The 27,899-nt window shown below is 38.8% G+C and overlaps 1 protein-coding gene across 5 annotated transcripts in view; it reads left to right on the forward strand.

The window, feature by feature from the left end:
* The first annotated feature begins 18,575 nt into the window (after positions 1-18,575).
* Positions 18,576-27,899, forward strand: part of Poc1b (POC1 centriolar protein B) — an 81,634-nt gene continuing 72,310 nt past the window's right edge. The window contains exons 1-2 of one of the 5 annotated variants that reach the window (XM_078053034.1): positions 18,576-18,728; positions 19,400-19,484. In XM_078053034.1, coding sequence (XP_077909160.1) covers positions 18,714-18,728; positions 19,400-19,484 — 100 coding nt within the window. In that variant the 5' untranslated portion in view covers positions 18,576-18,713. Of the gene's footprint in view, positions 18,729-18,798; positions 19,131-19,399; positions 19,485-21,193; positions 21,321-27,899 lie in introns of those variants that run through there. The other 4 variants (XM_078053035.1, XM_078053033.1, XM_005324428.5 and 1 more) reach the window with 4 other exon arrangements.

The following is a 27,899-nucleotide window of genomic DNA, read 5'->3' on the forward strand; positions in this document are numbered from 1 at the left end:
AGTTGGGATATTATTTCACCAAACTCCTTCCAGTCCGGCTGCTAAGAGTAGGAAACCCCTCTCCACCAGGTAGGCCACATCTCCTACCATGCAGAACCACAGGTTCTAAGATCCAGTTTCCTGGTGTTGGCTTTCCACATTGCCCCTTCAGAATGGAACTGGCTTTCTGCAATTGCTAGCCCCATGCCCAGCACCTAGCTTCATTTCTCCTAATCCTGGCCACACCTTTGTAAATAGCCCTTTGGTTAACCTCTCCTCAACTACCCTGTCTGCCTGTGTTGCCTTATCCGGTTCCTGCCAGGTCTACTGATACACTGTTCAAATTCCTTGACTTAACAGTCTTATCTCTCTTCCACCTTCCCAGTACCCTGTGCTCTAACAAACCAACTACTTACAGTTTCCACAGTATAATCACAGGATTATCTATGAAGTTTCCATCTGCAGGGCCTGACATGTTCCATGACTGATCCCTTTGCAACTCACCCTCCACGCAATATCAATCCTCTTTAGAGGCTTCATGTTGAAGGTGGAGCTTGGTGGTAGAGCACTTGCCTATCACCTGCAAGACCCTGGGCTTGATTCTCAGCACCCACACAGGTAGGCTTCCGCTCAAAGCTCATGTCTTCTATCCAGTCCTTCCTGATCCTTGATACACATTTTTTCCCCATTTCATTGACATCTATGTGATTTCTATCCTATTAGGTAGCAGCCATGTGTTTGGATTGGTTTTACCTTTTCTCTAAATGTCTATGGAGGATCTTGAGTAGTTTCATTATGTTCCATTGACTGGACTAATTAAAAATACAGGTCTAATTCAATCCCTATACAATGTTTCCCGGTCATAGGAATTTGCAGGTGTTCTTCTCAGCAAGAAACTGAGGATATATAGCAGCAAGGGCTATATTCAAACTGAATATGTTCTATGGTTCTCTCCCCTTCGAAAATGAGCAGGGAGCATATGTTTGCACCTAACACTGGCAGCCACTTTGCCCCAAGAAGAAAGTCAGTGAGAGGAAAAGACAAGCAAGGAGGGAGGTCAGAGTAAAGAGGATCACTGGGAAACAGAGTTGTGCCCTGATCAAAGCTGTCATGCAGGTTTGAGATAAGTTCTTGGAATTATCAACTAAAAATATATGTAACACTGTTGGTTAATAAAAAAGCAACATTCATAGGGTACAATTAGAAACTTATTTTCTTCTGCCTATTCAAATTCACCTCCAGAGCTACGACATTTTACCCTGCTACTGGATGTAGTCTTGTTGGGGTACAAGCAAGAGGCTCCATGCTCTCTCTGAGCTTTTGCTGATAATAAAAAAAAGTTTTCAAATCATCTTTCATTAGAAAATTGTTTATTTCAGCAATTAAAGAATCCCCTTCAGTGTAAGTCAAGCTCCTGGAATTCTTTCAACATGAAAGCTTCTTCTCTCCCCCAGCTCCAGGCACAGGAAGCAACTGGTATGCTGCTTCCTGCTTGAAAGCCCTGTATGGATGTTTGAGTCCTTCCCATTAGAACTAGAGAACTGAGCACTTACTGTCTGAGGCCTCAGCAGAAATTGAGACAGAAGAGGCAGGAAGAGTTTCTCTGTAACATCCTAACCCACATAGGTACCTTACCCCTGCTTTAGAGATGGATCCTATGGAGAGGTTCAAGTACTGGTAGTGTTTTGATGCTGATGGCATCTATTCCTCTACTAAGCTATAAACATTGAAAGACTTTCTCTAAAGCAGAGGTAAAGTACCTATGTGGGTTAGGATGTCCTCACCCTCACCCTCTCTCTCCACACTGAGTCAGCTGAACAAAACTGGAGACTCATGGGCCAAATCCAACTGTTTAGGGAGGCAAATAACTAATTATATTGCTCATGTTTCCATATGGAGTTGAAAAACCAGCCTCTACCTCAGAGCAAAGCCTGTCCTAATTGATCAGGGCACAACTCTGTCCAAGGAAGAGGGTGTGACCCTTGTCCTTGGAAAGACCCACAGAGCCCTCCTAGGCACATACCTACCCTGCTGAGTTGTTTATCTACAAATAACTGGAGAGATCTGCTGTGCCAGCTGTCCCTGACTCAGTCAGGCTAGGTGAGGACCCATAGCAACCCCCTAGCAACCACCAATCAGCATGAGACAGGGAAATACCTGGGATGCCAGATGACCCTCCCAGTAGTTTATGGTGGTTGATAACATGTTGGGAAACCATGTAGTTCAGCACGTACACCCCTCGTGGCTTAAACCAATCAATTCAAACAAATCCCTCTCTTGTACAACCAATCACCTTTATCCAACTTGTTTCCACCAGTGAATGTGCTAATCATGTTTTAGAGTTGTTGTTTGATTTTCCTGCGGTGTGTGATGATTTGCTAAGATATGCTATGATGTATGTGAAGTCCCTGCCTTCCCCAAAGAGTGTATAAAACTGCTGCAAACTCTGGGCTCGGGGCCTCTCAGCGTCACCAGTTGTTGTGTGTATGCACGGAGGACAGAGCTAGCTTGCAATAAACACTTCTTTGCTGCTTACATCGATCTTGGTCTCTGGTGTTCTTTTGGGGGTCCCCCCTCCCCACATCTGTCTGCAAACAGGGAAGATCTGGTTTACTCTCTTAGCTGTAAGGTAAAATCTGCTTTTGTTGGGATATAGGGCTGGACTGGGGAGGAGACTAGTTAATTCAGGAGCCTACTAGCAAGCTTACTTGATTATTCACTTATTGAAATTCTTTTATTGTTTCAACATTAATATCAAAGATGATATTTTATCCTCAATCTGCTTGACATCTATGTGATTCAAATGGTTTTTCATTTGGATAGGAAAGAGAGGTCTTATTTTGAGGCTTACATAAACACCATCACAACTCACAAACATGATTTCCTCTTGAGAAACTGATGTGACTCCATTTTTGAAAAACCAGCCTGTACCTCAGAGCAGGGCCAAGGGTGTGTGTGGAGGGGTGACCCTTGTTCTTGGAAAACCCATTCCTAGGCACATAGCTACCCTGCTGAGTCATTTGTCTGTACCAGATGTCCTTGACTCAGCAAATACAAGTTCCTGAAAAGACCAAAAGAATGCTTAAGACCTAATTTCAGAACATAGCAACAACCTATCAGAGTGAGACAGGGAAAATATCTGAAATGCCAAGTGACCCTCCCAGTAGTTATGATTTATAACAAGATTAGGCAACCCTGCAAGTTTAGCATATTCACTCTTGCAACCCCTCAGGGCCTAACCAAACAGTTCAAATGTATTCACCACTTGAACTAACCAATCACCCTTACCCAACTTGTTCCCGCCAATGAATCTGCTAATCAATGTTAAGAGTTGTTGTTTGATATTCCCGCGGTGTAAAATGATTTGCTGTGTGATGTTGTGACACATAGAGTAACCCCTCAAAACCTATAAATCCTTACTGAACTAAGGGTTGGGGCTCACTCCTCGGGACCACTGAGTCGGAAACGGTTGTGGGTCCAGGCTTGTAATAAAGACTCTTGTGTGCTTGCATTGGATTCGGCTCCTGGAGGTCTATTGGGGTCCCACAAATATGGCATTACACTGTCCCCCACCATGGCCCAAATAGTTTAAAGGGTCATATTTGTTTGTTTTTTACAAAAAAAAAAAAAAAAAGATAAGCTCATTTAAAGTTCATAAGCTCTTTTATAACATTGTAACTTAAAATTAGGGAGATTTTTTTAACTAAAAATCTGGATTTCCAATGTATCGTGATCATTTCAATAATTTGCTAACACTAGGGCTGTATTTCTTGGTTTTTAAATTGTTTTTTGAGGAAAAAGTAAAAAGAAGTTTTAATTGGGCATTATGTAAAATTGTGGATGTATAACCGACGTGATTCTGCAATCTGCATTTGGGGTAAAATTGGGAGTTCATAACCCACTTCAATCTAATGTATGAAATATGATATGTCAAGAGCTTTGTAATGTTGTGAACAACCAATAAAAAAAAATGTTAAAAAAAAAGAAGTTTTATTGCTTTTCTAGCAAAGGAGAAACACAGAGGCTTCCTGTCCCAGAGGAACAGGTGGGATTCTGCCCACCAAGCAGGAACTGGGGGCTTTTAAAAAGGTGATTCAAAAGCTACATTCCACAAGTTCTGGGTCCTGAATTGTTAATTTGGAGACGTAGTCATTCTGAGATCTCCTGGTACCATCCCCAAAGTCTGGATTACTTCCTTCCTATGGTGGGTGTGTAGTCAATGACAGATAACTCTGCATAAATAGGGAAGAAAGATGATCCTGTTTCCCCTGAGATTAGGGAGGGGGAAAGTTTGGGGAGGGGCAAAGAGAGAGAGAGGAAGAGAAAGAAATGTCCATTTTAAAAATAAATTGCTGTGGCAGAGCTGCAAGGGCTATATTTCAAGGCATAAAGTGTACCACTATCACATTTCCCTACTGTCGATTTCTACATTCCATTTCTATGGGAAAATGGGTGATGACATCTCCAAGCTGTTTCCTGCTAAAAGAGAGCAAAGTTGGGGAAAGTAACCCAAAGTCTTTGAACTCTATCAGGTGGAGCATGGACAGTTAAGGGTATTCAGCATCAGAGCAATCTAGAGGTTCACAGTGGCAGATGGCAGGTGATTGGACAAGGCATACATCAGGGATCATGCTAAGACAATAAAAACAAGACAACAAAGCATTTGGTTTTTCTTTTCTTTTTTTGTGAACAATTAGCATAAAAGCAATTAGTATTTCATCTAATCTCTGAAAACTATGAAGATAGTCACTCATAATCGTATCAGTGAAATAGGGCTGTGTTTCTTAAAGTAATAATTTCTAGGACTGACAAGCACCTGCCCCTTTAGATGAAGAAGGCACTTCCCTGCTTTGTCCCATTCCAATTAGCCATTATTTGCTGAATTTAGCAAATATAAATGCAAGATACCTAGTTTAAATTTGAAGTTCAGATAAACAGTGCTTTTGTTATCGTTTTTTTAGTAAAAATATGTCCAGTAAAATTCATACAATTGAGTTAAGATACTGGTATTGTATATGAGAATCCTACCTCACTAATTTTTGTTATCTACTTGGGCTTTGAATGTGAGTTTTCTACCTTTGTACCCATTTGTACTTATTTTATATGTTCAATGCCTAATACACTTCTTGGCCCATTTGTGGAAAGAATATATCAATGGAGCCTGAGGACTAAATCTGTATTCCATACAGAATATCACTAGTTATACAAGATGAATAAAAAGTAACAATTTCTTGCTGAGCACATCTTCAGCAAAGATTGCACATTTATGATTATTTGAGGGGCAGCCCTGAACTGGAATTGTGGAGCCTCAATTTGAAGTCTTGGGTCTGTGGCTGACTTGCTGAATAGAGTTGTACAAGTCAAAAAGCCTTCACCAACCTCTGGTTTCCTATGACTAACTGGAGGGAATTGAAATGCTTGTTCTCCAGGGAATTTACCAAAGCTAATGTTTTTTATTTAATTCTTGTTCTGAATATTCATCATAGAGAAAGATTAGCATATGCAAAATTTGACAGTAGTATTAGCAGCTGGAAAAGTCAACTAATGATTATATAACTGATAATAAATCAGCTCATAGAGGAACAGGTTACTTTTCATATCCCCAGGCAATATTTCAAAAATTCCTGATTTAATTCAGAGAATGAAGCCTTAAATTTTAGAAGAGTATGCCGTATGATACTTTTTGAGAACTTTAAGATGGCATGGGGTACAGCATGGCGAGCCTGTCATCCCTCCACTCAGGATGCTGAGGCAGGAGGATCACTTGGGCCCAGGAGATCAAGACCAGCCTGGGCAACACAGCAAGATCCTATTTAAAATAAATAAATAAATAAATAAATGAATAAAAAGAAGAAAGAAAGAAAGGGAGGAAAGAAGGAGGGATGGGGAGAAAGGAGGGACAGAAAAGGATACCATCAAATATAAGCACCTTGACTTGATAACAGCTTCTTAGGAGAAAGCTACACAAATTATCACATGCAAAGCCTTCAAAAAACAAACAAAAACCCCCACTATTTTCAAGATGTCTTCAACTGGGTGCAGTGATGCACACCTATAATCCAAGAGACTCAGGAAGCTAAAATAGGAGAATTGCAAATTTGAGACCAGCCTGGGCAGTTTAGCAAGATCCTGTCTCAAAATGAAAATTAAAAAGACCTTAAAGAATTGTAATGCAAAAAAAAAGTACATGTATAATGGCATAAATTGATGTGAACATACTTTATATAGAGAGATACGAAAAATTATGTTCTATATGTGTAAGGCATTCCACTGTTGTCATGTATTAAAAAAAAAAAAAGACCTTGGATGATGTGATTTAGTAGTAAAATGTCCATGGATTCAATCCCCAGTACCATTTATATATATATATATATATATATATATATATATATATATATATATATATATATACACACACACATATGTGTGTGTGTGTGTGTGTGTGTGTGTGTGTGTGTGTTATAATGGAAAAAATCTTGGTATATGTGGTGAGTCGGAGAGAAGTGCCAATTACTTAAAACCTTATGGACACTGGGAGACCAACCCATGGTGAATCAACATTTATTGAGCATTTAACGAATGTTAACATATTTAACAATTTCAACAATATAACACATGTTAGCACAGTGCTTTCATCTCAATCAGGGAATCTCGGCCTCTGCACTGTTGTCATCTGGGGTTGGACAGTTCCTTGCTGGGGAGCTGTCCTCTGCATCTCAGCATGGTTCAGCAGTATGAGTGATCTCTACCCACTGATGCCACAGCATCCATATCTCTAGCTGTGATAACCATGATTTTCTCTAGGCATTGCCAAATGTCCCAAGAGTTGGGGTGAGGTGAGGATTCTTCCTAGTTAAGAACTCTGACCTGGAAAATTCACAATACCCAGCAAAATAGAATCTCTGCAGGCTTCACTGTGTCAATACCACACTGTGGACTATGAAGGGAGATGTTTCCTTAGTCACTATTTTCTAATTTGCCTCCAAGGGACCAAACCAATGTAGCCTGTTCCCAGATGTCTCACTGACTTGATCATAAAGTAACTTCCGCTGCTTTTCCTGTGTCTCCTCTCTCCAAGAGACCCAGAGGGAATCCCTTGGGCTGGGAAAACCATGACATCAGAAGCCTGTTCTCTGACTGGCCTTCCTTCTCCTCCTTCTGATAAGAGTGTTTACCTAAACCTTAGGATGGGAGGCAGATGGAGGGATAAAGATATAACTTTTATTAAACAAGATCTTCCAGGAAGGAGATTGCAATGATACCCATATTATCTCAATGGTGTTAAATTTATTTTAGGGAAGGAAATGGAAATTTTCATGCTATTCTTCACGACTTTTCTTTTCTCGATTACTTACTCATCTAGACTTGAAAATGCACTTGTACAACAAACATAGCAAGTCCTTTATTAATCCCTTACATTTTGGTTGGAATGTTCCAATTCTGATCTTTAGTTATTTGTCTGAGTCTGTGTGTTCTCAGCCTCTGAATCAGGAATCAATGTGGCCACAGGGATAAAACACCCAGCAGCAGTATGCCAGAATCATCTGTGGTTCTTCTATGCAAAGACAAAACCTCATGCCTGTTTCCTGGCTCCATTCCCCACCCCCACCCCAAAAATAAAATAAAATAAAACAAAGATTATGACTCATCTCCTGCCTCATCCAGGGGTGAGTGGCCTCAACTGAGAACCAAAGTTTCAAGTATATTAATCTGAAAGTGTGTTGGTTTATAAAAATGGTTGAGGAACTGACAAACATATTTCTTAATTTTTATGTCAGAGAGGTTTTGATATTGTCAAGTTAATAAAACACATTTATTTTTTGCATACAATATTCAATGTAAATTGCTCCAAGCCTGTGTTAGAACATATAACTCACCAATTTCTCTTTGAAAGAGCATTTTACTTCTCTGCCAGACATGAGACTTTCTTTAGTTGACGAAACCTTAGAAAGCCACCGTGGCCACCACCTGCAGTCTTTTCCAGCTCTCAGCTTCCAAAAATGTTCCTGACAGTGACTTCCCTGACAGCCTGTTTTCTGGAGTGAGGAAGGTAAGGACATGAGAAGTGAGCCTCTAGCTGACCTCCAATGGAGATGTGATATGAACAAAAAATAAACATTTTTTATTTTAAGTCACTGAAATGTTTGGGTTTATTTGTCACAACAGCATAACTTAGGACTTTGTGAGTGATGCAAAGAGTCAGAAATATCATTTAAATGTGTGAAACAGGACATGCCCAGCAATTACAGGGATGCATATTGAGTCAAACTGAACGTTTTGGTTCACTAAGAGGTGTTTACACTTTTAAAAAAAATGTTTGAATACTTAAGTATCCAAACAAAACACATCTTGTAAGCTTGCTTCAGAAAAGTAGGCTACCAATTAGTAATCAAGGATATAGAATAAAAATGTTTTTTACCAGAACCTGAGTATAATGACAATGATCCTGCTATAAGATTATTGACTAAACTGCAGTAATTTTTATAGTTAGTAAGAAATCTAGGATGACCAAGTTTGAAATATATTTCTAAAATACATTAGAAATGGTTCCGATTTGTGGTTTTCCTTTATATAGAAGAAACAAGTCTCAAAAGAACCTAGTTTCCTTCTGTGAAAATTCCAACTCTATTATATACAGTTAAGACTGAATTTTCAAAAACAACTCCCCAATATTTCTATGCAGAAACCTCTCTTCCTTACATTTCTTCATGAAGTCACAAATTTGTATTGGGTCCTCACTATGTCTTAGACATTGTTCTGGCATCTAGTGGATTTCTCAATCCATTTTCTGTTGCTGATACTCTTACTACAGACTGAGAAATTAGAAAGAATAAAAGTTTTTTTTTGGCTTTTAGTTCTGAAGGCTAGGGACTGTGGGTGGCTGCATTTGGCATCTGGTTGGTAGGAACCTGCAAAGCTCCTTGGCAGCACAAGGTGGAACATGGTGAGATGGAAATTTCTAGCTCAGCTCCCTCTTCTTCTGTAGAGCTAAGGCCTTCCTTATGGCCTCATTTAACCATAACTACCTTTCAAAGGCCCTACTCCAAATATTGTAGTTGAGTTAAATTTCTACCTTCTTAATACCTCGCAATGAGGATTAAATTTCAACGAGAGTTTTAGTAAGGACATTCAAGCTATAGCAGTGTATTAACAAGAAAATGCCTTTGAGAGAGCCTAATGAATGGGAGAAAATGTATACCACATGCACCTCAGATAAAGCATTAATCTCCAGGATAAATAAAGAGTTCAAACAAACAAACAAACAAACAAAAAACAAATAAAATAATCAATAAATGGGCTAAGGAACTAAACAGACACTTCATAGAAGAAATACAATTGATCAACAAATATATGAAAAAATGTTCAACATCTCTAGCAATTAGAGAAATGCAAATTAAAACTACTCTAAGATTTCATCTCATTCTATTCAGATGGCAATTATCAAGAATACAAGCAACAATAAATGTTGGTGAGGATGTGAGGGTAAGGTATACTCATACATTGCTGGTGGGACAGCAAATTGGTGCAATCATATAGAAAGCAGTATGGAGAGTCCTCAGAAAACTGGAAATAGAAGCACCATTTGACCTAGCTGTTCCACTCTTTGGTTTATACCCAAATGACTTAAAAGCAGCATACGACAGTGATGCAGCCACATCAATGTTTATAGCAGCTCAACTCACAATAGCTAAACTATGGAACCAACCTAGGTGCCCGTCAACAGATGAATGGATAAAGAAAATGTGGTACTTACACACAATGGAACATTACTCAGCCTTAAAGAAGAATAAAATTATGGCATTTGCTGGTAAACAGATAGAGCTGGAGAATATCATGCTAAGCAAGATAAACCAGTTCCCCCAAAACCAATGGCTGAATGTTTTCTCTAATATGTGGATACTAATTCACGATAAGGTGGGGGCATGGCTAGGGAAGAATAAAGGCACTTTGGATTAGGCAGAGGGGAATAAAAGGATGGCAGGAGTATGGGGGTAGAAAGGATAGTAGAATTAATCAGACATTAATGCCCTATGTGCATATATGACTACATGACTGGTGTGATCCTACATCATGTACAACCCAAAGAATGAGAAGTTGTATTCCATTTATGATGATGTGTCAGAATGCATTCTACTGCCATGTATAGTTAATTAGAACAAAATTTTTTAAAAGATAAAAAAATTAAAAAGAAAATAATGTCTTTGCCTTCATGAAGTTTACACCCCAATGATGATCTCTCACAAGTGACTCTCCATACTGCTTCTGACAGTATGGCATATTTCCATGAGATTTACTGAAAGTTTCTTAGGTTTGTTACTGTAACAAATACCTGAGAAAATCAGCTCATAAAGAGAAAAGGGTTATTTTGGCTCACAAGTTTGGAAGTTCAGTCCTGTTGCTTTGGGGCCTATGGCAAGGCACCATATTATGGCTGGAAGTGCATATTGGAGCAAACTCCTTACCTCATGGTCTGGAATTAAAGAGAAAGGAGGAGACCAGGGATACTAGGTTTGAGGGCACCCTCCCACATGACTTAAGATGTTCTACTAGGCCCTAACTCTTAAGGTCTACCACCTCCCAATGGTGCTATGGGCTGGGAACAAAGCTATGAATACATGTGTCTCTGGGGGACATTACAGATCCAAACTATAGCCAGGAGTTTATATTCTGGTGAGAGCTAGGTTGTTATTTGTGTTGGTTTCTTTAAAAAAAAAAATCCTTTTTAAGTGTCAGAATCAGTGGTTATTAATATATTCATCAAGGTGTAAAACTATCACCACTATCTAACTCCAGAATATTCTCTTCAACCCAACAAAGTACCTTTCTCATTAGTAGCCACTCCCCATTCTTTCCTTCCCCCAGTCTCAGACAAACAGTAATCTACTTTCTGTCTCTATGAATTTGCCTGTATTAAATATTGCATATGGAAAGAAATATACATTATGTCTGGTTTTTTTTACTTAGCATAAGCTTTAAAGTTTCATCCACATTGTACCATTCTTCATTCTTTTTATTATTAGATAATATTCCACTATATAGATGCACCAGACTTTGTTTATTCATAATCATTTCATAGACTTTTGATTTGTTTCCATTTCTGGATACTTTGAGTAACACTGTTATGAACATTTGTGTCCACATTTTTGTGTGGACATATGTATCTAGTTATTTTAGATACATACTTAGGAGTAGAATTGCTAGCTTAGATGGTAACTCTATTGTTTGAAAAATGTTTGAACACTTTAGTAGCCAACAAAAACATGTTTGTGGACTTATAGACTGTTCTGAAAAAAAGTTGAAAATAGAATGACTATAGGGTAATTTTATTTATTCCTAGGTAAAAGGTAACTGTAGCATTTTATATTCCTACCAGCAACTTAGAAAGCTTCTTAACATCCTCATCAAAGTTATTATGATCTGTCTTTTTGATGATAGCTATCATAGTGGTTATGAAATAGTATCTTGTGGTTTTGATTTACATTTTCCTGGTGACTAATGATGTTGGGCATCTTTTTGTATGTTTACTGAGCCTTTATATACCTTCTTTGATGAAACATCTATCCAAATCATTTTTGTCTATTTTTTTAGTTGAAAGGGACATGCATTTAAAGATAAATAAAGGTATAGTCTGATAGAGAATAAAAGGGAAACTAATTTTAGAAAAGGAGTGAGAACTTGGTGAAGCAAATGAACTGAGTTATGCAAAGATTTTGAATATCACTGAAGATAAAGGGAATAGCAAGAGCTATAAAGAAAATTAATTGGGGGCTGGGGCTGGGGCTCAGTGGCAGAGCACTTGCCTAGCATGTGAGAGGCCCTGGGTTTGATCCTCAGCACCACATAAAAATAAATAAAAATAAAGGCATTGTGTGTGTGTGTGTGTGTGTATAATTTTTTTAAAGGAAAATTAAATATGGTAATGGAATAGGGAGTGGTTGAAAGGAGGAACCCCAGTATATAGGGTGGTCTAAGGAAGTCTCTTTGTGGACTGACATTTAGCAATGACCTGCTAGCCATTATCAATTTCATTTTCACCACCATCTCTTTTATGCAGTCACTTGTAAAGTCCTATGCTGAGGGCCATTACCAACTAGGAATGACGCATGAAAATTTCCTTGCCAAGCGTACCCCATGCTGCTTAGAGGACATTCGATGGGACATTGCATGCATGCTTTAATAAGGTGACCTTGCTCAAGGACCAAGGCGGATCCAGGTTTAGAGCTGATCAGGTTTGAGGAAGTAACCGGCTCCTTGAGTTTAAGGCGTTGCCAGTTTAAGATAATGGGTTTTAGGGAAGTTGGAGGTTGAAGATTATTGCTGGGATTAGGGTGTTCCTGCTGCTTGTTCCCATTGAGTTCTCGTGAGATTAAATGAGATTTGGAGATAGCCTCGTGGAGTAGGTGAGTTGTGCGGGAGACGGCAGAACGTGATTGCCCCTGGACCTGTGTGGAGGCGGTGTGAGAGCGGGAATAAAGAATTGCTGTTTGAACCTGCAAAGGTGTGTGGTGGCTCGTGATTCTGGTGCCAAGCCCAGACATTGGCAGTCCTAGGGTTGCTTCACATTAACTGATCTTCCAGTGACAATTATATGACTAGGAATCAAAGGGAAGACAGGCAAGTAAGCTTTCCTAGTCAGAAAAGAGAAAAATTTCTAAAAGTGGAAGCCTATTACAATTGCCAAAATACATGGAATTTGCTATGTAAACTGTGAATTTCTATCATTTTATTTTTATGAGATAGTAATAGTCACAGAACATTTTTCTAAAAAGGTTAAAAATTAAGCTCTAACCCTTAGAAGAGGAGTTACCAATTTTTTAGGATAGGTAAGATAACCATTTGCTAACAATAATTATTGATTCAGGACCAAGGACAGCATCCTAGTTTTTCTGCCCGCCCCCCATTTTAATTGTTTCACACCTGCATAAATATCTCTTTCTTTACTTTTCTACTGCCACTGCTCCAACAATGCTAGACTCCTTCATTCCTCCAGTGTACTTCATTGTACTGAATTTGTCCCATAAATACCAGTTTTATTCATGTGCTATCATCCCTTTCAATACCTCCCCTATTTTATGATAGTAAAATACACATAACACAGCACTTACCATTTAACCATTTTATGAGTATACTTCCAAGACATTAAATATATTCACACTTTTTACAACCACCACCATCTACCTACAAAATTTTTTCATCTTCACAAACTGAAGCTTCATACCCATTAAGCAATAACCTTCATTCCCCTATCCCCTGAAAAATACTAGTTTGTTTTTTCTCCTCCCTGCTTTTGATTGGTATCCCAGGATGGTTTACCAGTAGCATAAGCATCTAGAACTGAGGTACTTGGACTTTTAATAACTTGTACTTGTTTTAAGTGCCAATTTTTGAATCCTACTGAAACAGAAACTCGGAGTAGAACCCGGAAATCTGCACTTTAATGGATTAAATACAATAATGTTATTGCTGTGGATATCTACATCATTCCTATGGACTTCCTGCTTTATGTAGCTTAGTTTTTCCATTGATTGGTTTTCATTGTTTCATGTAGTGAATCCTGTCTCCCCAATTAGAATTTAAACTATTGAGGGCTGGGGTTGTGGCTCAGTGGTAGAGCGCTTACCTAGCCCATGTGAGGCACCAAGTTCAATTCTCAGCACCACATATAAATAAAGATAAAAGTCCATCAACCACTAAAAAAAATTAAAATAATTTAAACTACTGAGGACAATAATCATGTTTTTATTTCTTTTATAGGTCTCTTCAGTGAGTACGGAGTTTGCTATCAACACTGTAGATTCTCAATCAACACAGAAAACATTTATTGTGCCTCTGCTGTAATCATAATCTGTCTGCGATTATAATGGCTGAAGAATGATACCAAAATGAATATATTGTGGTTCTTGTCTTTGTCAATCTTTCTTCAATGAGGACTGGTAGACACATAAGCATAACAGATGTAATGCAGCAATACAAAATACTGCCAAGTAGAACACTAAGGAACACACTATAGAAACCCAAAGGAAGAAATATTAAATTATGTTTTTGTAATAGTGAAACATGTTCAGAGGAAGATAGTTTGAAGTAAGGGTATCTTTCCAAATTCAGAGATAGGTTTCTTTGTGTGGTAGTGGGAGGGAGAGAGTAGCAAAACATTCACAACTACAGGAACAGTTCTGGCAGTGCCTCCAAAGTATGGCTGTGCATTGTTAACTCTGATTGCTTAAGTACTGGCCCAGGGGAGACGTCTGGGTAGACAGGAAATAAGACTTGGTTTGAGGTATTTTAAAGTACACTTAAAGTGCATTTTGAAAGCACTTTAAATGCATGATATGTCCAGTGGTTCCAAAATATTGATGTATTTTATAATCACCTAGACATCTTGTTTAAAAACACAGATTTCTAGTATTCACACCAGACTTTCTAAATCAAAACCTCTGGAGTGGGGCCCCCAAATCTGTAATTTTAACAAGCTGCTCTAGTGATTCTTACATATTTGTTGACAGTAAGCAGGATAGACAGGCAGGGAGAGAGTCTTGAAGCAAGAAAGCAAAGTAAAGGTAACTAAAATAATCTCAGATACAGAAGAAGAGTGCCTAAAGAGTGGCAAGAGCCACAAGAGCAGAAACATAGAAAGATTAAAAATGTACCATGAAGATTTAATCAATAGGATTTAGAGAAAGTTTTTTGGTTAAAATAAATCATGCCATTTAAAAAATGTTATTGCTTTAATGATTCAAATCAATTCCCCTTCTATGTACTTTCTTATACTTTGGAGCAATTGCACCAAGAGAGTTCCACTTTTTATAACCAAGCTGCACAGTATGTTTAATCCAAGTGCCATACAATAATATGAACAGTAGGTGGCACTTTTGTGCTATGCCTGAATTTTTAAATGTAAAGACTACTAACCTGGGAAGGATCAGAGCTTAAAACTAGAAAGGGGATCCAGTAATTAAATTCAACTTGTGGTTTGAAGGAGGCCTGTAAAAGAGGGGCTAATTAAATGTCATTTTTCCTTATCTACTACATGACCTGCAATAATACCTTGTAGATTTTCAAATATTGATCTTGCTTATGGCTGTGCTCATATGAATGACAGGTTTGCAATTTTGTGAAGTCCCAAATAATTATTGTAGCAAGTGGAATTAAATTAATTCAAGTAAATTTGAGGTTAGAAAATACTTCAATTTTGATCACATTTCCAAATGTGCACTTCTGAGTTATTGCTGTTTGAAAACATAAGGAATGGCAGAAAAGAACAAAATCAAACATGAAAAAGAACTACAGAAGGGGCATTTGGAGTATTAAATGAGGACTGTGGAATGAAAATAAAGGGTACATTCCTTTTATTTTAAAAAATATTATTAACATCTTGGCTAGTATACAAAACTTTTCATATTTACAATACACTTGCAATCATGCAAAAAGCACCATTAAAAAAAAAAGAGTAGATATGGGGGACAAATTGCTAAGTGTCTAAAATTGTCAATGCTGCCACTTTTTAGTTGTATGCTAAGTAACTTAATGTCTCTGCATATGAATTTTCTCACCTGTAAAATGAAAACTGAAATAACAGAACCTCTCTAATGAGATAATTGTGTGGAATGTATGTATGAGATACTTAGAAAAGTATGTACCATGGACATCATAGGTATATGATAAACTTTTTAAGGTTAACTCTAAGCGATAGGACAATAAGTAATTCCTTTCTTCTCGTCTGTTCAACTAAAAACATATGCTTTGCTTTGCTTTACTAATGAACTAAAGATGATTTATTGTTATATACCACTGAGATCTTATGGTTGTTTGTTAGCATTATTGTAGCAGTAGATAACTGATATAACAGGGACTCAACAAAAAACCGTTGAATAACTACAGTGGATATACAGATGTTTTACAATGAATATGTAAATGTTCTTTCATATGTTCTATCTCTTCTTCATTATTTACTATCTTAAAAAGAAACATTTATTTTTTTAATTCAAAAAAAACATTTAGAGAAATATCTATTCTTAAATTCTCTCTATCTATCTATCTCTATTCTCTCTCTCTCTCTCTCTCTCTCTCTCTCTCTCTCTCTCTCTCTCTCTCTCTCTCAGATAATTTCAATTGTTTCTTCCTTTTCTTCTTACTCTGTTGTGCCCAGTGGTAAACATATCATGGCTGTGAGAAATCCTGAGATCTTGATTACTCTTCAGTTTCCAGCATTGCTACTGTTTTATCATGGTGAAACATGCATGAAATATAACTTAACACTCTAATCATTTTAAGTGTACAATTTGCTAGCATTAAGCACATTTACAGTGTGCAAACATCTTCACTGTTTCAAAAACTTCATTATCCCAAACAGAAACCTACACCATTAAAAAAGTAACTCCTAATTCTTCTTTACCCCTAATCCCTGGTAACCTCTGTTCTATTTTTTTTTTTTTGCCTCTATGAAACCATATATTCTAGGGGAACTTATTAAATGGAATCATATATGTTCCTTGGTGCCTGGCTTATTTAACATGTTTTTAAGGTTCACCAATTGTGATAATATATATCAGAACTTCATTTTATGGCTGAATAATATTCCCCATAAGTATATATCACATTTTGTTTACCCATTCATCTGTTGGATACTACTTAGTGATTTTTCCTTTGGTGTTATCATTTTAAAATGCTGCCACAGACATTAGTTTACAAACTATTTGTTGGATCCCCTGCTTTGAATACTTATGGGATATACTACCAGTGAAATTGCTGGATCATGAATAATTCTTTCATTGACTTTTTTTAACTGGGGGTTAAACCCAAGGGTTCTTTAATACTGAACTACATCCCCAGTTCTTTTTACATTTTTAAAATTTTGAGACAGGATCTCACTAAGTCGATGAGCTGGTCAACTTGTGATCTTTCTGCTTCAGTCTCCCAGTGGCTGGGATTACAGTTGTGCATAATATGATTAACTTTTTGAGGAACTTTCAAATTCAGTTTTCCACAGTTCTATGCTACTTTACATTCATGACAGCGTCTAACCTTTTTAAGCATATCAGGTATTTTTTTTTAAAACTAGACTGGAATAAGCAGCAATGCTTAGAGTCCTGCCAACTGAGAGATTGCTGATATCAAGTCACTTTTCTTTGCTTTCTTTTTCCTTTCTTTTCTTCTTCTTCTTCTTCTTCTTCTTTTTTTTTTTTTTTTTTTTGGTACTGGTGATCAAACCCAGGGCCTGTATATGCTAAGCAAGTGTTCTCTGTATCAATGCTCTAGGCACATGCCACATCATCTCAAAGATTAGAGTAATGTTTCTTACCATTATAGCTGACACTAACACAGCAATAATCTAGGGAGCTTGTTACATGTGCAGAGCCCTAGATTTCACTCCATATATGCTCTATCAGCATCTCTGACAATAGAGCCCTATATCAGCATTACACGTACTAAAATATGAGTGAGATTCATCAACCTGGACTGTTGAGTTTTTTAGGTCAGGGAAAATATTTCAGTCATACTTGTATCCCTCAAGGTTGAACATACAGCAAATGTTTAACAGACATTCTTGAATTAAACTAGTACTGTATTGCAATCTAAAGCCACTTTCTACCTGTTTAATCGCTAAACTCAGTCACTACGCAACCAGTTAAGAGAACTGTAATTAAAGCATGTAGCATGCCTTTTGTTTGCACAGAATATGTACCTTATCATGGTCTATCATGTCATTTTTTTTTTTGCCAAGAATCTTTGTTCTATAATTTTCAGCTGTACCCTTCATCCTTTGAGGCAGTTTGTTTTTTTTTTAAGGTATGTACTAAGAGCTATCTCCGTATGGCCTATAAGATCAATATCTAAGAATAAAGTTTCAAATTTGCTAACATTGGTAACATTTTGTAACTGTGCCAACTTCATAATGTTGCTGAAGTACAAATGATACTAGGTGTAAGAAAACTTACTGTAGAAATTGTTATAGTTACTATGTGGTCTAGTAACTGAAACCAAAAAACACGCTACTAAGTCATTAAAGACTTTAAGTATGTGTAATTTTATTATTCTAAACATACACAAACGAGCAGATGAGAATAGACACAAACAGCAGGAAAACACTAAAATGGATGAACATCACAGGTGTCCGGTTTCGGGATCTCTCGTAGGGCACGGCGGGTGGAGAAATGTGATTAAACTACTTCAAATCTGTCCTCCAGGGATTTAGATACTCGGACTATACTAATACCTAGCAAGCTGCTCCTCTTCATATCAAAGCTCCCTCTCCTGTCATAACAAGCTGTAGGGGATGAGTTGGAAACCCGTGGGCGCGCGCGGTCTCTTTAACGTGTAATAGAACACTGATTGCATCGATAGAAGGCTCACAGCCCCTTTCCTTTTTCGTTCGTTCTCATTCCGGACCTGGTTACTATCCCCTTCCTAGCATCAAACCCGGGAGAACGCTGGCGTTAATAAAAGTGGTTGCCTAATAAACGTTGGCTTTAGTGTGTGGCAGCACTCGGTCCCGGAGCGGCCCGCCCGGCGACAGGGGGCCCGCAGTCCTCGGCGCGGACAGAGACTCGGGGCTCGTCTGGCCACGCCTGGAGCGCGGGGTTTGATTGGGCCGCCGTTGTTGTAGTGACCGGGAGGCGCTGCCGCTCAAGGCAGACGGTTCCGGGCGCCGCACGGTCCCCCCCCCCTCCTCTCCTACCCCTTCCCCTCCCCCGATTCCCCACTCCGGCAGGAATCCGGAGCTAACCGCTACACCCATGGCCTCCGCTCCGGTAAGGACCGGCTGGCCGGCACTTCCCCGAGTCGTCCCCGCGGGCTGCGCGGGCCAGGTCGGGAACATGCCCACACCTGGCGGGAGATGGAGGCAGGTGTCAGCAGCCGGCTCTGCCGCTGGCCCCTCGCCCTGGGGCGTCGGCGTCTCGCTGCGGCTGAGCCGCGGGAATGCCGAGCTACAGGGCGAGCTGCCCGACGCTCCTCCCCGCGTCCCGAAGCTCTGGGCAGAGACCCGCCGGCCCATGGCCCCCCTAGAATTCTCGGAGGGTCTCGGTGGAGCGCCTGCGTCAGAATCACCTGGGAGGTGTCGGAGAGCGCGGGAGCCGGGGCGCCGACACGCACCTGCGGATTCCGCGCCCGAGGGCGGGGCCGGGGAACGCGCGTTTCGAATGAGCCTTCAGGTGGTCCTCCCTCGGATGCTCTCCAGTCTGGGAAGCGCGGATGGAGGATTTTGCCAGCTTTGCCGGGGCAGCCGGCGCCCAGCGTCTCCCCGTCGGGGTGCTGGGTGCCGCGCCCGAGCGAAGGCTGCTGCCGAGCGCTCCGATTCTGCGGTCCGCCCTCCTGCGGCGGTTCCCGATCCGACCCCCCCGGGAGGGGCAGCCCAGGTTCCCCGACCCCCAGAGTTTCCGATTAGCACCTGCTTTCTGAACTTGACAACTTTCCTTCCTAGGAGGACCCCGTTCTGGAGCGTTATTTTAAAGGCCACAAAGCTGCAATCACCTCTGTGAACTTCAGCCCCAACGGCAAACAACTTGGTAAGTTTTCTTCTTCTTTTTTTTTTTTTTCTTTTTGTGATGAAACAACAGTTTAGTTGGCCATAAACTTTTCCTTTTGTCCAGATTGGCCCCCAGGAGAACCACTGAGAACCTCTATGGGGGATAAGAAGGGCTGGAGATTGGGGAGCCTGGGGCAGCTGGTCACCCCACTTGGGTCGGACCAAGAGCCGCCTGCTGGCTGGGCCTAGCAGACGACTTTCGCAAAGTAACCACCAGGAGGAGTGAGTGGGAAGGGGAGGGGTTTGTCCTCGGCCCGGAGAGGGTGGGGTGTTGGCTGGAGAGTTTGTGAAAAGTTCTGAGAGCAGCAGGAGGAAGTGGGAAAGAAGAGTTGCGCTGTGCCGGAGGCTAAGGACCCAAGGGTCTCAGGTGGCCTCTGGGAAACTCTCGGTGGCTGGAAAGAAGCCGAGCGCCTGCATGAAAAGAAGGACCTGCTGGAAAACTCACCCCTACCTGAGCCGGGCATTCAAGTTGCGGGTTTCGCAGCGCTTCTGCGTGGTGGCTTGGTGGCCGGGTCTACGTCCTAGCCTGGAGGATCCGGATGGCTGTGAGGTGGACGTGGGCAGGCAAGAGCTGCCTGCTGCTGGCGCTCTTAACAGTGGCTTATATCCTGGTGGAGCTCTCGGTCACTACCTTCCACGCTTCCTCAGGAGCCGGCCTTGCCAGGCAACGGGGGTCTAGAAGGCACTCAAACTTTGCGGAAAAGACTGAGGATTTGTCTCGACCTCTTTATGAAAAGCCTCCTGCAGATTCCCATGCCCTTGGGGAGTGGGGAAGAGCCAGCAAACTCCAGCTCAATGAGGAGGAACTGAAGAAGCAAGAAGAACTCATTGAGAGATATGCTATCAATATTTATCTCAGTGACAGGATCTCTCTGCATCGCCACATAGAGGATAAAAGAATGTATGAGTGTAAATCCAAGAAGTTCAACTATAGGAAGCTTCCCACCACCTCTGTTATCATTGCTTTCTATAATGAAGCCTGGTCGACTTTGCTTCGCACCATTCACAGTGTTTTAGAAACTTCCCCTGCAGTCCTTTTGAAGGAGATCATCTTGGTTGATGACTTGAGTGACAGAGTGTATTTGAAGGCACAACTTGAAACTTACATCAGTAAGCTTGATAGAGTTCGCTTGATTAGAACCAATAAGCGAGAGGGACTGGTTAGGGCCCGCCTAATTGGGGCCACTTTTGCCACTGGGCAGGTCCTCACTTTCTTGGATTGTCACTGCGAGTGTAATTCTGGTTGGCTGGAACCACTTTTGGAAAGGATTGATACAGATGAAACAGCAATTGTTTGTCCTGTTATAGACACTATTGATTGGAATACTTTTGAATTTTATATGCAGACGGGGGAGCCCATGATTGGTGGGTTTGATTGGCGTTTAACTTTTCAGTGGCATTCTGTCCCCAAGCATGAAAGGGACAGGCGGCAATCAAGAATTGACCCCATCAGATCACCTACCATGGCCGGAGGACTGTTTGCTGTCAGCAAAAAATATTTTCAGTACCTAGGAACCTATGACACTGGAATGGAAGTGTGGGGAGGTGAAAACCTTGAGCTGTCATTTAGGGTGTGGCAGTGTGGTGGTAAATTGGAGATCCACCCATGTTCTCACGTGGGCCATGTGTTCCCTAAGCGGGCACCATATGCTCGCCCCAATTTCCTACAGAATACTGCCCGGGCAGCGGAAGTATGGATGGATGAATACAAAGAACATTTCTACAATCGAAACCCTCCAGCACGGAAAGAAGCTTATGGAGATATTTCTGAAAGAAAATTACTACGAGAACGACTTAGATGCAAGAGCTTTGACTGGTATTTGAAAAATGTGTTTTCTAATTTACATATACCAGAGGATAGAGCAGGGTGGCATGGGGCTATTCGCAGTATAGGCATCTCCTCGGAATGTTTAGATTATAATTCTCCTGACAACAACCCAACAGGTGCTAACCTTTCATTGTTTGGATGCCATGGTCAAGGAGGCAATCAATTCTTTGAATATACTTCAAACAAAGAAATACGGTTTAATTCTGTGACTGAGTTATGTGCAGAGGTTCCTGAGCAAAAAAACTATGTAGGAATGCAAAATTGTCCTAAAGATGGGTTCCCTGTTCCAGTAAACATTATTTGGCATTTTAAAGACGATGGAACCATTTTTCATCCACACTCAGGACTATGTCTTAGTGCTTATCGGACACCTGAGGGCCTACCTAAGGTACAAATGAGGACTTGTGATGCCCTAGATAATAATCAGCTTTGGCGTTTTGAAAAATAGAAGAGCACAACAGCACTTTTATCTTGAGCTGACAGTAGCCTCAGTGAAGATTATATTTTATCAGAAGTCACTCAACAGACATCTGTGAGAGCACTAGAAATTCTGTGGCTCATTTTGGGGTATTACACTGAAACTGAGTACACAAAGTGCTGCTGTTTAATATTTCAAAGTGCCTTACTTATGAGTTGTTTTACTTAAGAGATTTGTCTATATGGTCTCTTCTCCTTAAATTGACTGTGAATTGAGATATACAGAACACTTAAGTGCCAGACTTAACATTACAGAATGTAAAAGTCCAAGCAAAATTGGGTATGATTTATGTTGATGGGTAAATTCACTGCACATTGCATTTTTTCCCCTAAAAACTCATAAATTGAGCTATTGCTATTTTGATTGCATAGAATTTTAATTTCTTTCAGCCAGCACGTTAAATTTTAGGTTTTGTTTATTGTTTAAACTAATTTTCCTTTAGTCAAGTAGAAATCAAAGAAAGTTGATCATAAGAAGAAAAAGGTCTAGTTTAGATATATTGTCATTGGAAGAGGGCATCAGAATGTGAATTTGGAAGTCTTTTTAGCATACAGCATCTCAGAAAACCATACCCACATCTGAATGAAAGGGGAGATATTTACATTCCTCTATTTGTAAACTTGAGCTGTTGGACTTAACTGACCTATACCTCGAATCATTAGTTTTGTAAGCTGTCCTTTCTGTGAATTTATTTGTGAGTCTAGGGCGTTTTCTGATTGCACTTCCTTAAGTTATGAATGTACTAGAAAGGGACTCATTCAGAATACCGTGTTCCCCTTTGTTAATGCTTAATCATGTAAAGCAAACAAGTTGAGGCCTCCCTGAAATTAAACCCGAGTGTGTTTACTGAAATGTGTGAAACTGAAAGCAAGCCAGGTTCTGCAAAAGCCTCTACGATCTCTTGCTGATCTAAAAACTGAAGAATTTGTCTTAAGATCACAGGTTAAAAAGACTGTCTTGACAATTATGAATGTTGCCTTCTATCTCATTTTCAGCACCTAGCAGCCTGGCACTTAGGTATCTTTTAGTAAGTGAGTAAATGAGTGACCGAATGAATGAATGGCTCAGACAACGCACGTAACTTTGATCAAGTCATTTAACATGCTTGGGCTTCAGTTTCCTCATCTGTGAGTACTGAACTGGAGCTTGATGATCCCTTCCAGCTCTGAGATGTTGATTGTACATTCTCCCTTTCTCAGACTCAGTCACTGTGCAATTTCTACAATACTTTTTATGTCTTCGCTTAACATAGGTAATGTTGAACAGTTGAGCAATGTTCAGTCCAGGAGTGAGTCTGGACAAAAGAAAAATTTTTTAAAGTGAACTGAACTAGTATATATAAAATAGTATATTTTTGTGGATATAAAGTTGTTGTAGTTTGAGTTTGTAGTCATTTCATTTTGACAGTTGTTGAACCAATTTTGTTTTTAAATCTTTTAAGGTCTAAATGTAATCTTTTAACTAATAACAAACATTTTCCAAACTAAATTACTTCAGAATTAAACATACATTTGTAAAAGTATTTTTCACTGATTTTGTACCAGTGTTGTATCTAGACATCACAGACAGAATTTAGAATTAAATCTAAATTTACTTCACTTTGGTCTAGAATTATTAAAAAAAATGCATGACATTCCATAAAAAATTAGTCCACAATATTCATAGATGATGTTGTTTTTAGTGTTTGATGACTTGTCAAGTAGGAACTTTACAAAATCTGAATTTAAGAAAATTATTTAGGATGACCATATAAAAAATTATAATTGTTGTGTAATTGTGACTATTTTGTTTCTCTTTTGCCTGTTAAAGTGAAAATGTGTTGATAGTTTATGTGCATTATCCAACAATCTTAAACTTAATCAAAAAATTGTTTAGATCTTATGTGCAATGTGTTCCACCTTGGGTTTAATTTAAGAAGAATTTATAATAATAATGCTCTGAATTTTTCGAGTTTCTCCCTAAATCTACCCTCTTCCCTTGCCCAGTCTCTTTTTTAAAATAATTTTCTTTATTTTTAAACTTATTTTAAATTTTTTTCTCTTTTTATTTTGTGTGGTTCTTTTTAGCATCCTATAATATGGGAGAACTAAAATGGTTATATTCTGGAAGTACTTATTGAAATTATTTTATTTCAGTATCCTGATGCTCATATCAAAAAGGAGAAAGAGTGTTTTATTTAATTCTTTGTTTACCTTTTACCCTAAATTGTGATCTTTTGGTAGGAACATTTGGGCTGATCCTTTATTTATACCAATAATTCAAAAGAGTTAGCCTGTTCATTCCTCAAAATATTATATGTAACAGAGAAATAAGACTTTGATTTTTTATATGTTGGTATGTTTCAATTTAATTCCAAAAATACACTCTAATACTACATATAAAATACATTTTGATTCCCTAATTCTAATTTATTGGTACCAAAGCATTCTCACTATAGAGAATTTAAGAATTGACTTTTAAGTTAATTTACATACATAGTAATAATATTATGAAACTACTTAGTGGGCAAGGAATTTCCACTTTAAATGTTCACTCTATTAGTGACCAATTCTAGGAATAGATTGGCTAAGTAAGCTTTTTCAGCAGTCATTTTTATTTTTAAGAAAATGATAATGTAGTCCTTAGAAGGATCTCTGTAACTCAAAATAACTTGTTTGTAAAAGAAAATTTGTTTACTCACCCAATAGTAGGCTTTTGTGTATACATTTTTGTTAGTAAATCAGAATTTTCTAGATTAAAAACAAGAGATTTATTTCTAAGTTGTATAATCTTAGTTGTTTGGGGGACTCAATTATAATTAATAAAATATTTAGTTTTGACTTTTCTATTTGAATGGCTGTTTGAATAATATTTTTTGAATGAGCACAGATAATGTTGAGGTTCAGATTAATCTCTTTTGAATGATGAATTTTTTTCTGTGTGATGAGAAGTTTTCATCCTTTTTTCCTTTGTTAAATGGTATTTGTAATGTTGATTAAGACATAAAATAAAACGTGTGCCTAATTATTTTTGCAAATGCATTCTGATGACTTTAGTCTATGGTATTACTGCTCCTGTGTACACATTTATAATGACAAGAGAGGTAAGTTAAGCTGTTAGTTTTTTTTACTTATCTGAAAATGCAGACAGAATATTAAAATTCAAGGTTCCTTTTTTTTTTCAAGGTGTCATTAACCAGTAAGTATTTTGAAGTGGTTTTAGTACTCTTATTGCATTAACTCTTCATGAACAAACTAGAAACAATCTAAAGATCTATAAGACCCTGTGGGGCAACTGTATAAGGAAACAAATAGTAAATGGACTCCTGGGCATAAGACCACTAATTTCTTCATCTCTCTCTCTCTCTTTTTTTAACTTTAGAATGAGTTTTAATTCGTTTGTTTTTCTCATGTGCATTTATAGGAGCACTAATTTCAAAACCCTTGTTTGAAAAGACAAATGTTTGCCTTAAATCACATAACCTCATACTTTCCCTGTTCATAAGTACAATTCCCTTCGCCCAGTAGGATCTCTCTTTCTTTTTAGTGATTCTTGTCTAACATCTTTGCCTGTCCCTAGCGAGACAACAACTAAGAATGGCTGTTGTAAGAACTCTGCTTTTATCGGATGTCTTCATATTCTAGATATGTATAGGTACAATAAACATTTTCACTTTGTTTTTATACACTTAGAAATATTGTAAGTAGGTGTGCCATAACCCTGCTTTCTTACTAAGTGACTCTTGCAACCCTATGCAAAATTACCTCTCTCTGTGTTTCAGTTCCATGAAAAAAGACTGGAAAATCAAAAGAGATAATCTATTTGTGGTGTTCATGGCTTAGGGGAGGGAGAAAAAAAGAACAATTGCTAGTGCGAATGTTTTTTTTTTGTTGTTGTTGTTGTTGTTGTTTTAATGGGAGTCAATGACAGTGTTCTGGAATTAGTGATAGTAGGTGCACAGCTTTGTGCAAAACACTGAACCAAAAATACTTTGTTTATTTTTGTAAAAATACTTTGCTATTTATTTATTTATTTATACTGGGGATTGAACTCAGAGGTACTTAATCACTGAGCTACCTCCCCAGTCCTTTTTAATTTTATTTAGAGACAGGGTCTTGCTGAGTTTCTTAGGGCCTTGCTAAGTTGCCAAGGCTGGCTTTGAACATACAATTCTCCTGCCTGAGCCTCCCAAGCCACTGGAATTATAGGCATGTGCCACTGCACCTCGCTGAATTTACAAGTTTACAAGGGTAAATTTGATGGTGTGCAAATTATATTTCAATTTTAAAAATTCTTCAGGAAAATAAAAAAGATGCTGAGAAGTTTTTCTCTTCATGTTTTACTTTATTTATTGTTTTTCTTTTTTTGATTTACATTTTGCTACCAGGGATTGAACCCAGGGGGCACTCAACACTGAACCACATCCCAAGTCCTTTTTATTTTTTATTTTGAGATAGGTTCTCACTAAGTTGCTGAGAGTCTCGCTAGGTTTATGAAGCTGGCTTTGAACTTGTGATCTTTCTTCCTCAGTCTCCCAAGTCGCTGGGATTATAGGCATGTGCCACCATGCGTGACTAGCATGTTTAGAACAGCCAGTGGGCTTTATTATTAATAATACTTGAATCAGTTTGTAGTTTTCAGAATTAAGAAAGTTTGATATGTGTGTGTACTCTTCAGCTTAGTTTTAAGTGGAACGTGGAATCAATTTATTGGAGTTTTTCCTAAAATTTCTGAGAAACTTCAGTCAAAATGTTTGGACAGGAGAGAGACTATTATAAAAGGTGAAGTGAGTTCCTGAATTGTGTAGTTTTTCATGACATAATGAAAGAATAGAGAAGTCTTTCTGATTTGCTAATAATTGGGTACACTTTTTTCCCTTGGGTACCAAGCCTTCACCCGAGAGATTAAGCACTGCAAACTGGTGATGTCCTCCTCAGCTATCTGGTCACTATTCTTGCTCATTTATTCACATTTATCTTATCCTTTTCAAAAGAGATGAAGGGTTTTGTTTTGTTTTTTTTTTTTCCTTCTCATTTCTCCTTTACTAAGTTACTGCTACTGGGTACCAGATACTATACTCTGGGTATACATACAGAGGTGAACAAAACAGATGTGCTTCCTAAAATTATATGTAGAGTTCATGGTCCAGTCATGCAGGCAAATATTAGCAAACAAATCTGTAAATCCATGTATTAAGTGCAATTTGATGGAACAAAAAAAAAAACTAAACAATCAAATGTTGTGAAGTAAAGAGAAAAAGGATGTATTGAGGAGTTAATACAGTGAAGACATTCTTAAATGATTGAGGTCAAGGAATAATTCTCTGCAGAAGTTAGGTTTAACTGAAGGCTTGAAGACTGAAGGGAGAGTAACATAAGCAAAGACCAAGGGTAGAAAAGAGCTTATCCTAGATCAAGGAAGAAAAAGGATGCCAGAAAGACGCAGAGCCTGATGAAGGAAAAGAGAGATGAATTGCAGAGGCAGCTTGGGCAGGGCCACAGAGGCTGCACTGGGTTAAATGGTGGCCCTCCAAATGATGTATGCATATCCCAATCCCTGGAACCTGTGATGTGAGTTTATTTGGGGAAAAATATTTATTTGGTACTTGTAATTAAGGATCCTGAATTTAGGGTAGACTCTAAATTCAATGGACAAGTGCTCTTAAAAGAGAACCACAGAGGAGATAAGGGAGACCAAGTGAGGCCAGCCAGGAGATAGTGATGCAGCCACAGAGCCACCATTGCCTGGAGGCACCAGAAGCTGGAAGAGGGAGAGGAATCTACTCTAGGGCTGTTGGAGGGAGTGCCTCTCTGCTAACACCTTCATTTGGGACTTCCAGAACTGTGAGAGAATAAATTTCTGTTGATTTAAACCTCTAAATTTGTTATGGCAGCGATAGGACACTGGGACATGTTTGAGAATTTTGTTCTGAGAGTTGTGGGAATTGTTGAAGTGTTTTAAGTAAGGGAATGACAGGATCTCATTTAGACCTCAGAAAGGGCACCCTGGCTACTAGGTAGAGACTGAACTATTAGTAGAGAAATCTTCTAGGAACTTTTATAGTAATATCAACAAGAGATAACAATGATTCACACTAGCGTGGTGGCCCT

The sequence above is a fragment of the Ictidomys tridecemlineatus genome, chromosome 6 (genome assembly GCF_052094955.1).
Source record: "Ictidomys tridecemlineatus isolate mIctTri1 chromosome 6, mIctTri1.hap1, whole genome shotgun sequence".
NCBI lineage: Eukaryota > Metazoa > Chordata > Mammalia > Rodentia > Sciuridae > Ictidomys > Ictidomys tridecemlineatus.